The following is a 12,433-nucleotide window of genomic DNA, read 5'->3' on the forward strand; positions in this document are numbered from 1 at the left end:
GAATGTGGACTAATAAGGAGAAGCAATGGAATCATTAATAGAAAATCAAACACTAATTAAGAAGAGAACTATGTAACTTGTAGCCAATTAACACTGATTCCTTTTTTTACTAAAATGTATGAATAGGAGGAAGTTTTGATAGTTGGGATGCTGGCTTTGTGGATCTGCCACCCAGCACCTTTCAATGCAGAATTGTAAATAAATCAAATCTCTCGACTCTGTGTGGGTATTGGCCTCTTGCACACCGGGTGAAAGAACCTATTTAGGCAACGGGATTACTCTGCACCCGTGTCTCCATTCTGCAATCCCACATCCGAAGCCCTCTGCTAGCTCCCTCAGGGATTTGTGCGCTCCTGCCCGTGATGGCCCGAGAAGGCGCCCGCCTCCCGCACGCGTCCGATCTGTGTTGCAGTGAATGTGTGCTTTATGGAGCGCGACTCCAGAGCCTCCGAGGGCGGGTGAGAGGCGTTTGGAAGCCCGGGAAGGCGGCGGGACCGGGTCCCGTCCCGCTCTCAGCCCGGGGATCGCGGCGCTGCCCCGCTCCCGTCCCGCTCTCAGCCCGCGGATCGCGGCGCTGCCCCGCTCCCGTCCCGCTCTCAGCCCGGGGATCGCAGCGCTGCCCCGCTCCCGTCCCGCTCTCAGCCCGCGGATCGCGGCACTGCCCCGCTCCCGTCCCGCTCTCAGCCCGCGGATCGCGGCACTGCCCCGCTCCCGTCCCGCTCTCAGCCCGGGGATTGCGGCGCTGCCCCGCTCCCGTCCCGCTCTCAGCCCGCGGATCGCGGCGCTGCCCCGGTCCCGCCCGCGCGGGGCGGTGCTGCCCGGGAACCGCCGCGCGGGGCATTGTGGGAGCGCGGCCGCGGCTGCGGCTTTCGGCGGGTCCCGTGAAAATGGCGCCGTAGGCGGCGGCGGGAGCGGGAGGTGCCGCCGGGTCCCTGCGCTGCCGAGCGGCCGGCGCGTCCTCGCCTCCCTCCTTCCCTCCGCCACCCCGCTGTGCTCCGGCTCTGCCGCCCGCTGTCGGCTCCCGCGCGGCGATGGCGACTCCGGACCAAAAATCCCCCAACGTTCTGCTGCAGAGCCTCTGCTGCCGCATCCTGGGCAAGAGCGAAGGTAACGGCGTTCCCCGCCATTTCCCCGGCGGCAGCGCTCGGAGCCCGCGGGGTTGGCCCGGCGGGGCTGCGGAGGTGCCGGCCTCCTCGGCGGGGAGCGGCGGCGGCCTCCGGGCCGGGGGGCGACAGTGGCAGCCCGGGCAGTGCAGCGTGCCGGCCGGAGCCCTGCGGCGGGGGCGGCCGGAGATGCTCCGTGCCCTCCTCCCCGGCTCCCCGGGGCGCTTGGCCGGCTCCTGAAGGCGCTCTCCTGTTCGGGGAGCGGGCAGCGGTGCCGGGGTTCGGGCGAAAGGGCGCTCCGTGTGCGCCGAGAGGAACCCCCGCCTCCCGCCGAGCCTGCTCGAGTGGAGCCATTGCCGTGCGCCGGGTCCGCTACAGGTCCTCGGTGCCTTGATGCTGCTGTAGCCTCCATCAGGGGAACGAATCTCTTGTCTGTTTGCATAAGTTTCTGCTTTGCAGTCAAGGCGAAGACTGTTTTTAGTAAGCAGTCGGAGGGGTGGAATGGAAGGCGTGCATCTGCTGGGTCTCCTTTTTAAGTTACTCTGTTTATCTGCACGGCTCGCAAGAGAAGCTCATGCAGAGGAAGCTCATGCATTGCATCTGTTTTCTTGTATGAAAGACGAGTTTCTCCCTTATTAGCTATGGCTGTCAAATCCCTTATTCTTTTCTCTCTCCACGCCCCTTTCTTCTGACAAGTCTCTTTAGGTATTTCCAGGACAATAACTAAAACTTGTGAGCATTGGCCAGTTGTAAAAAATTACCAGAACGTTCCCTACATGTGGATTGTTGCTATCTTAGAAATCTAAAAAATGAGTAACAAGGTACAGATATGTATGTTGTCTGTCTCTCAGACCTCATTTCCATGTACTGCAGACAGCATGTCATGGTCTCACACCCCATCTTTGTCTCTCAATTGGAGAGATATGGGTTTAATGGATGAACTGTTTGGTGAATGAAGAGCTGAAACTGGCAGCATGGCCACATCCAGAGAGTTGTAGTCACTGTCACAGTGTCAGAATGAAGATCAATAGCAAGTGGTGTCCCTCAGAGGTCTGTATGGGACTGATGATGATCAATATCTTTATTAAGAACCTAGACATTGGGCTCGAGTGTGCCTTTGGAAGGTTTGCAGATGGTACCAAGCTGAGCAGTGCAGGTGGTGTGCTGAGGAAGGGAGTGCCATGCACAGGGACCTGGACAGTCCCAGGGAACAGGCCCTGTGAACCTCAAAGTTCTGCACCTGGGTCAGGGCAATCCCCAATATCTGTAGAGAGTGGGGGATGAGTAGATTGTGGGCAGTCCTGCAGAGAAGGACTTGGGGAGTGGATGAAAAAATTGGATGTGTGGAAGTAACATGCATCCTGGAAAGTCAACATATATTGATCTCCTTAAAAAGACAGCAGGTAGAGAGCAGCTTGTCCCCTCGCTGCTCTGCTTTTGTGAGATCCATCTGCAGTACTGTGTTCAGCTCTGGGCCCCCAGTTCTAAAAGGATGTGGATGTGTTAGGGCAGATCCAGAAGAGGGCCATGGAAATGGTGAGAGGAATGGAGCACCTCTCCTACAAAGCAGGTCTGGGAGAGCTGGGGATGTGGAGCCTGGAGAAGTCTCTGCTCAGAGATCTCATTGTGGCTTTTCTGTGATTGGAGAGGGTTTACAAGAAAGACAGGTTTTACCAAGGTCTAAAGTCACAGAGCAGGGGGTAATGTCTTTAAACTGTTACAGGGTATGTTTAGATTGGATACAGAGAAGTTTCTTAATGTAATCTACGTCTGTGATACTTAAAAAAGTTAAGTAGAGTGTGAGAACAGAAATGGAAACCTCTGTTTATCAACTGAAGCATTAGTATTGAGGTGAGATGACTCAGTTCTAGCAACTTAGGATCTAGCTTTTTTTTATGAAGTCATAGTTTCAATACCTCTCTGTATTTCCTAACTGGAATAATAACTTTAAATGCCAGCAGTATGTGCAAAAACATGCAAGAGAATTGGGTTTTGTTATTGTTTTTAATAAATGTTAAATCTGTTCCTGTGTTTTGGATTCTGATAATGTAACTAAAGTCCTTTCTGTGTTTGACTAATGAAAGTGGAAATTTTGGCCAAAATCACAGTAAGTTTCTGCGTGCAACCTGTAGCCTGCTCATCTGCGCACTTGAGGATTATCTGAGCATTTCTTTGAAGTGACAGCTGAAATAAAAAAGTGGGTTGTCTGCCACATTTATAACCCATGTTTTTATGCATGTGACAGATGGGAAGCCTGTTCTTACCCTGCTCTTTATTCCTATGTTAGGAGGGATGCTAGCTGAAACCTCACCCTTCTGAGACAGGATTTCCCTTGAAGCAGTCAACTGTAGTACATTTGCTAGCTCAGCTATAGACTTCAAGGTGTAGAGACTGATAAATCAAAAATTCTGTGCAAGTCTCAGTCATGGAAGGTGTGTGTGGTGGTTTTTCCCTCCATCCCCTGGCATATATGTCCTAGGAATACATAAAGAACAATAAAGGGATTTTGTTAACACTGGCATCCTCTGTGTTGAGGAAGATGAATGTATCCAGAGATGGTAAGGAACCCACTGGACAAGCTATTTAGCATAGTGCTGTTTTTGAGGCTTGTTCCTTTCAGCACAGGGAAGTTTGAAGTAAGGTATTAGTGTGTGGTTAGTGGTCTGTGTGCAGCTTCTCTGCTCCTTGAGTATGGTGAAGTTAGACTGCTTTGTATATACACATCCTCTTTGTGGAAGCAAATTTTACCATTGCTATCAGTTTAGTCTTTGGAAAGTAATTTATGGTGTTCAAGTACTCCCACAGAGTTTAGGGGCAAAAACCTTAGACACTTAAGAGATCTTTGAATTTAGTAGGGAAATCTCTACTAACAATTCAAAACAAGAAGCTGAAAACATCTGTTTTAAATCATTTGTGTAGTTAACCTGCTGAGAATGTGAACTACAAGGTAGTGATGTAATTGAGTGAAATTTAATTGGTAAATAATAAAAGAATTGATGTTTGATGATTTAATAGTTGTTCCTACCTGTGCCCTCCCTGAGGTTCTGCTTAGAATTTTTGTTCTCTCTTCGTTCCTTCTCAGCACTTGTGTGTTACATTTGTGAGGAAGCTACAGCTTCAGGAGGAGCTGAAGGATTCTGTTTATATAATGTCTGTGTGATAATTGTTCACTTAAGGCTAAGGTGGGATTGCTGTCCTTCCAAGTCTACGTTGTGCTTGAAGTCTTCCATAAAACCCTCATCAAGGAATTTTTTGCTTCTGCCCATGATGGCCTTAGAAGGCTTCCACTTTCTCTGCTTATTAAAAGATTTATGTTGAAGTGAATTTGTGGTTTGATGGACTGTAACTTCAGGCTTTCCATGGTGAGCCATCTTCTCTCTCTTTTCCCTTTTGGGATCATCCCCTAAATTGATGGCTTGCTTTGTTTCCAGAACCAGTCAGCTGCACAGGCCGAGTTACTGGGATTTATTTTTTTGCAAACAGCTCTGCCTCTGAGAAATTCATTATAAGGTCTACTGAGTTATGTGGAAGAACTGTTTAGTTGTTGGTTTGGGTTTTTTTTAGATTATCTACCTAATTTTTTTTTTTTTCTAAAAGTAATGTTTGAAAACTTTTTGTTACTGTGCTCTGGCTAGTCCTCAAGGAAGGGCTTAAAGCTTTGGCAGCCTCTATGATGAGTTTGGGGTCTCTGCCTCTGCAGTTGGAGCTGTTGCTGATCCCCCTCTTCCATATATTCTCATAGTGTCTAAGAATTACTGTACTGGCTTTTATTATCTTCTGTGTTTTTCCAGGCTATCCACTCACTTTTATACTTACACCTGATCTTGCAGGAAGCTTGCTTATCTCTGCAGTAATTTCTATAATTTTCTTTTTCCCTCCTGTGTTTGTAGGCTCCAGCAGTTATACAGGATTGCATGCCTCTCTTCAGACAGTGATTTTAGTCCTTCTTGTTCTTAGCTGTCTTTCCCAAACCTCCTGGTAAACTTAAAATTTTAAGAACTCTTAGAGCCTCCAATGGAAACAAATGATATTGCTGTAAATATTAAAGCTAAACCTATTTGAGTTTGAAACCTAAAATATTAGGTTTATTATTGGTTTATTATGCCAAAGTATTATTGGATGTGTACATGCTCTAGAAAGTAAAGTAGTATTTCAGTCTTTGGGGAGCAGTTTGCTACCTGAAGTCCATACTGTGGCCTCAATTTAATCTCCAGAGTGGTAGTTTTGTTATTACTGTTTGATTTTGGTTTTTAAACTCTGAATTATTTGAGTAGATGTTAAAATGTCTTGTTGGGGGAAAAGCATAGAGTTTATTCAAAAGGTAATATGGAGGGAGTTTCACCTGTGCTAATAACAGGGCAGATGAGAGTTGACAAAAGAGGCAAAAAATCACAGTGAGGGAAAGTTCTGAAAAGACTGACAGAGTTGATTTATTGATAGATGTAGATATTTGTTGATAGATTTGGGACAGTCCTCCAAGAAATCTGTTTACTAACAATGCAACAAGAGCCAGCCATGTTAACAGAATTAAAGAATAGTCATGTTTCCTGTGCTGTGCATCTAAGTTTGTGGACAGCTTCTAAGTAAGGAAAAATATGGGAGTGTGTGTGGCTTAGGCTTTTATTTTGTGCTTATGTTGATTTATTTTCCTTTGTGGGAAAGGAGTCTGGAGACTAGAAAAATGGTTAATTAACAGTTAATCAAATAGATTTAAAATGTTTCAGCTAAAACCTTTCATAACGGAAGAGAAGTTTAAGATACTTGACTAACTAAGAAGACTGATGTAAAATTAATTTTTTTCAGGAATACTTCATAGGAAGGCTTCACTTGGAAGGTACCCTAAAGCTCATCTAGTTCCAGCCCTGTTACCATGGGATGGGATGCCTTCCAGGACAGGATATCCACAACTTCTCTTGGCAGTTTTCTGTAGTGTCTCACCATCTCTACTGTAAAGAATTTCTTCCAAGCATGTCTAAATGTCTCCTTTTTTACTTTAAAATTGTTTCTCCTTGTCTCATTACTATCTGCCCATGTAAGAAGTTGCTCTCCCTCTATTTTTATCACCCCCTTTAAGTAAGGTCTCTGCACAGACCTTCTCTTCTCCAGGCTGAACAGCCCCAGCCTTCTCAGCCTAGCATCACAGAAGAGATGCTCCAGCCCTTTCACCACCTTCGTGGCCTCCTGTGGACCTGCTCTTAACAAGTCCAAGTCTTTGTGTGCTGGGGACCCCAGAGCTGGATGCAGCACTGCAGATGGGATCTCATGAGGCCACAGTAAAGGAGAGAATCACCTCTCCTGACCTCCTGGCCACCCTCCTGTTGATGCAACTCAGGATGTGTTCAGGCCTTCTGGGCTGCATTACTGAGCACACATTACTGCCTCATGTCCAGCTTTTCGTCCATGAGAACTCCCAGGTCCTTCTCTGCAGGGCTGCTCTTAAGGGTTCTGCCAGTCTGCAGTTGTGTATGGGGTTGCCTTAATGCAGTGCAGCATCTTTCATGTCATAACTAAGGCAGGGCCTAAAATTGCACATTTCAAGCCCGTTGTTTTCTATAGTAACAAGCAGTTTTGCTCACAGTGCATGTAGATTCTCCTCAAGAACAAAATAGTAATGCTAAAGGCATTTGAGACTAGTCTTCTAGTTTATTGTTATATGTCATGTAAATGCAATTGCCTTTTCCCCCTTTTAATGCTTCATAGTAATGTAGAGTAAAACAGGAGATTCAGCAGCATTACTGTCTTGGCAAACATCATATTACTCATGGTATATGGTAGAAGATGAAATGTTTTACAGCTTTTTTTCTTTTTTTGCAACAACAGCACATTAGGCATTTTGCAAACACTTGGTTACAAGAAAGCTTGTTGTTTTTCTTCAATATGTGTTTTTGACATCATCTGTATCTGAAGCAGTTTGCAGCAATAATTTTCCCCTGGCCAGTGCTGCTCCTACAGGACTGAATGCAATTTAGAGTGTAATTGTTTTACAATAATCTTTAGTTGTGTTTAAAGAAAATGGTTCTCTAGAACAATGGACAGCTGACTGGAGAGTTTGCTAATCTTTGAAGTCTTTCAAGAAAGAAAGAAAGTGGTTTAGCTAAACTTTCTTTAGTGTGGTCCTGTAGTTTGTAAATTGTTTATAGACAGATTAAAATAACCAAATGCCTCCTTCTGAGGAAACAAGGTTGCTCACAGTGATTTGGAAAAACAGTTTCAATTACTACTTAGGTTTTTCAGGTCTTCCCTCTGCCCGCTTTTGGAAACATAATCAACTGATGGCCAACCTTATTTAAAGAAATACATAAGAGTATAAAGTGAATTTCAATTAGCTTCCCTAAAATTATAGGTAATGTCAGAAGCTTCTTTATATCAAAAGTCTTGCTGAATTTCAGCACATCCCCTGATATACTTCCTTCTTGCAAGTATATTGGCTAATGATCTCTTTATCTTGTCAACTTTTCCTTAAATTTAATCTTTAGTCCTATTTCTCCATGCTTTCTTTGCAACCAGAGTCCTTCTGTGCATTGCTTCTATTTTTTTTTTTTTATGTGCTATACTTGTATTTTCTTCAGCTTTAAAGTGCTGTTACCTGCCTTTTGAAGTAGTTCAGTTCTAATACAACGTTGGGTATAGGAAAGTTTGAATGCCTGTGTGGAGTATAGATCTTTGAATGATTGATGGATTGCTTTATTCAAATGAGACAGTTCTTAAATTTTCATTTTTTTCTTGTGGCTCAGAAGTGCCAGTTCTCTGTTCAGCTGTGTGCCTGTTATCAGTATCATTGATTGTGTGTGTTTTTCTTAAGGGATATAGTCTGAGATGTGGCTGTCTCTGTCTGCATTCTCTGCTCTGATCAGACCTCTGGAAATCAAAGTCATGATCAATTTGTTTTGCCCGTTTAGCCTTCAGACAGCTGCATCAGATACATTGAGCCTGCTGTTATGTAACAGTCATGCTGTAATCATTTTCTGATGAAAGATGTTCAGATAGATAGATGGTTGTATATTTTAAGTTTGTCTGCTGTCATAATGATGATTCTTTGAGGAGGAAAGCAATTAGATGTGCCTATTTGTTATAAGTTATGTGAATTTTTATTGTACTGACACATATCTGTATTAAGCTATGTTTAATCACTTTAGGTACTGAAGTTATTTTATGAATTCATGAGAAATAATCTGCTGAAGTAACACCCACAGCAGGAAATTTTGTTTATAAAAGGGAAGCTGGACTTGATATGAATAAAACATGAAAATCTGAATTAAATAAAATAGAAAACCAGTCTTGCTACAGAGCTTTTGAATTGCTGGTGCAAATCAGCTATGTGTAAAGAGCAGATAACTTTTTCCATGTTTTCAATAGTGCAGCATGTTTAAAAAGCCGGATTTGTTGGATGGAATTCTGGTCTTTCAACTAGAAATCTTTCTCAGGTGCCTTGTTAGGGCAGTATGGAAAAGGCTATATTAAGTTTCAGTGCTTTAACTAGTCTTGTGGTTGATGTTGAAATACAAGGCTGTTACAGGAGGTAATAGATTTTCCTTAAAACTTCCCCATTACAGGAAAAGCTTGCCCCTTTCCTATCTACTGTGAAGTACACAGTTGAGGAATTAATGGAACATAGCTGTTTGGGATAACTTAGTGCCAGTATTTGACTTTGATTGACCATGCACAATACTTTTTGAAATCTTGAGTTGTGTTGTGACATGCATTAAACTTAAGAATTACACAGAAATGCTTCCTCATAATTAATTCTTCACACCTGGTTCATCAGTGGCTGGACTATTAAATTTTTATATTTTATTTTCAAAACCTTATTGCAACTGAAAGGTTGCTTAGTCTAACAGCAGAGGAGGCATTTGTGACCTACAGTAATAGTGGCATTGTCTTCTCTGACAATGGAACAATACTCTTGCTCCTTCTCTAGACCAGTGTTGTCAAACACTGTTAAATGTTAATGATTTTGTCTGAGCAGACTGTTTTCCTGATTGTGTGAGGTATTTCTTTGTTTGAGTTGGTTAATTCTTGCTTTTCTACAGTTGTATTCTTGTGTAGTTGGGCCAGTAGATGACATTTATAGTACAAGACAGTATAAAATGGACATTCAAGAAGAATGTAGGTCATTCAAACACAATCTAGCACATTGAGATTTTCAAATACATACATTTTTGAAGATTTTAATGCACTTAATCAGTGTTTGACTTCTGGTATCTCCAAGGCAATTTTTTTTCCATTTGCAAACATTAGTTAATTTAAGAGATGATAAATTCTTAAAAGATTTCTTCTTCTCGTGGTCCTTTACCTTATGTAATTTTTCTGTTCCTTTTGTACATACTTGTCCTGACCAGCATCCTTGGCCTAACCTTTGCTGCATTACTCGGCAGTTTTCTCTGAGAGCTGACTGCTCAACTGGCTGAATAAAACACATGAGGATGTGATGCATTTGTACACATGATTGTTATACACAGAACAGACAATATGCAGAATTGCTTAGATGAGTTTCTTTCCTGAAGTAAAAATACTCAAATATGTGGCAAGCACACTTGCTTATTTTCTTGCATACCTTTTTCCTTGTTTTATTACAGTTGTTTCTAGGTAAGGGATAAAAATGTGTCTGATCTTTTATAAGGGCACTTGACATGTCTGTAGGCTTACTGTTTGATTTTCAGATCAATGAATGGGAATATGACTATGCAGGAGAGGCATTAATACTGACCTGGCCCTATCTTGGTGTTACCAGACTGCTCATTTTCCCAGAAAGCAAGACACTTGCACTAAAGCAGTGCTGTTCCACAACAAAGTTAAAAACAGAATTATTGCATGAGGAAGAAGCAGTGGAAGGAGGTCACTGATTTGTGACCTCTTTGTTAGTGTCAACATCATGCATTGGGATGTGATGCTGATATCTCTGAGCTGGCTTTGAACCAAAGGGTGAAACCATTCAAACTGTTTTAAACAGAACCAGACCTAAAATCAAGATGCAAACCACTGTTGTGCATATCAGGGTGAAATCCATGGGTAGGTGGTGAACATGAGTGCATTGCTGTGGTGTGTGAGCTGAATGGTGTGGCTGTGTGTGCCTGGTCTTTTGTCATGGGGAGGGGCACAGCCAGTTAAGTATGCAAATGCTCTCTAATAACTGAGTAGACCCAAGTGTCTCAGCACAGAATAGGAAGGGCTTATTCACAAATTTTGATGCAGTCATTTGTGGGGTCTGTACACATGAGTGTGTTTGAAATACTGCCTTAATACTATGGTAAACTGGATAAACTGGACTTTACTGCCCTCTGGTAAGAAGTGTGCCTAAGAGCAGCAGCACAACATTATCAGATATAAGCTAGGTATGTTTGTACTGCTTTCAGACATAGCAATGTAATCTCATGTCTCACTTTTTAAAATTAGTTTTAACAGAACTTGAGCATTCTCCTTAACTGACAGACTTTTCTTTTTCTTTCAGCTGATGCAGCCCAACAGTTTCAGTATGCAGTGAGAGTTATTGGAAGCAATTTTGCTCCCACTGTTGAGCGTGATGAATTTCTTGTAGCCGAGAAAATCAAGAAAGAACGTAAGTGCGTCTTGTTCCTTTCTTGGAAATACAAAAATCTTTATGAAGTTAGTCAAGTTATTTCTCTGAAAAAGGGACAACTCTGCCTCACAGATAGTTACCTAATCTATTATTAATGCTCACCTCCTGACAATCTCATGATGTACATGCCATTAATTTCCTAGTGAATATTCTTGAGTGGCTATTTATATTCCCAGCTCAGATTTTTCTGAATACTCAGCTTAAACTTTCCTTGCTGCTTTGTATCTTAGCCACTGTGAAGACAAAGGGCAATTAATACTGCACTCCTTTCACGTTAGTAGTACTCGGAATTTATGAATTCACAGTTCCCCTTAGAAGAGTAAAAGATGAGTATTTTTGAGATGTGTGCTCCAGAAATATTACACATTGGCACAATTAACTTCATGAGCACCTGTGTGAAACTTGCTGAATGAGCATCCTGGGAATTGATGGAATGGTTTGTGACTTACCTGACTTGCCTTCAGTTTCTCTACAAGTTTTCTGCTACCACCTTCTTAAAAACAAGATCACAGATCATGACTTTGTAAGGGATGTTGCATTTCCATTCCGTTGTGCTCTCTGCTGCTCTGAGTTAAGTGTTGCACTGTGTGCAACTGTATCCAAAGGGAATGTGATGAATTTTTCTTGAAAAGCCAAATTCTCCTTTCAACAGATTCTGCTGTACAGTAGCATGTCCAGAAACAATTACTTGAATTGTGCTAATGAAATTAAAGCTTCATATTTGAGCTTTGAATATTCAGAGATTGAATTAGGATAACTGACGTCAGTGATTGTAACTGGTTTAAGGTCCATGTGTATTTTTTGCTAATGCAGAGCTTCCGTGACTTGTTGATAGACAAATAAGCCATTAGAATTCCTCTAGCTACAACTCCAAAACACTGGAATCTACAACAACTACTTTCTGCCATGCTTTGGCTACTTGTAGACAGCACAGCATATATTCTTTAGGCCTGTTGCCAGTTTTCTGAAAACTCCCTCATCCTCCTCCCCAGCTTCAGCTTATAAGCTTATATTAGTGGTCAAGTAACAAGTAATTGGATGTATATCCTTCTTGCTTTATATTTATTTTGGAGATACCACACAAGTAATGGCTTCTTTGGCAAAGTGTACTTACCAGTGACATTTGATGCTGGTTAACATTTCTAACATTTAATAGCTATTTTTCTTATCACTGAAGTTTCTTCAGAAGTTTTTATTGCCTTGGTTTTCTTTTAACATGGCTCTTTCTGGTGCAACTTAGTTTTTTAAGAAATCTTAGTTGGAAGATGTGTCTCCTCTGTGAAGGTCCTTCTGTAACTGGCATTGATTTGAGACTTTTTTGTAGTATGTGAAATTTGTGTGACCCTGGAATTCTGTGTGATTTGCAGCAAATGGCATTACTACTTTTTTTCCTTGATTTTATTGCCTAAAGTAGAAAGTTACCCTCTAGTTTTTGAACAATTACATGTAGTTTTTATAACATTCTTTAATGCATATCTGCTTTCAGATGTGTCTTCAGTCCCTTAGGTCCCTAAACTGACTGAATGGCAGACTAGACTTTATCAAGACACTTACTTAAAAAATGTATATTTTGATTGAGCTAAGAAAAGCAAGTACTTACATTGAATCACTTGCATTGCAAGACTTCTCAGGGCTGGAATGCAGATAAGATTAAAACAGGCAAAGTGTTTAAGTAAAGATGATGAAGCAGTCCAGCATCATGAAGCTTTCTTGGTTGCATTTTGTAATTTACCACAAGTATATGTTAAGACAT

General features: G+C 42.2%; 1 protein-coding gene across 1 annotated transcript in view; it reads left to right on the top strand.

Moving 5' to 3' along the window:
• Positions 1 to 802: 802 nt before the first annotated feature.
• TUBGCP3 (tubulin gamma complex component 3) overlaps positions 803 to 12,433 on the top strand; it is a 45,155-nt gene continuing 33,524 nt past the window's right edge. The window contains exons 1-2 of the mRNA XM_079299622.1: positions 803 to 1,107; positions 10,552 to 10,659. Of these exons, the coding sequence (XP_079155748.1) occupies positions 1,032 to 1,107; positions 10,552 to 10,659 (184 nt within the window). The 5' untranslated portion in view covers positions 803 to 1,031. The remainder of the gene's footprint in view (positions 1,108 to 10,551; positions 10,660 to 12,433) is intronic.

Source organism: Erithacus rubecula (assembly GCF_903797595.1).
Source record: "Erithacus rubecula genome assembly, chromosome: 1".
Taxonomy (NCBI): domain Eukaryota; kingdom Metazoa; phylum Chordata; class Aves; order Passeriformes; family Muscicapidae; genus Erithacus; species Erithacus rubecula.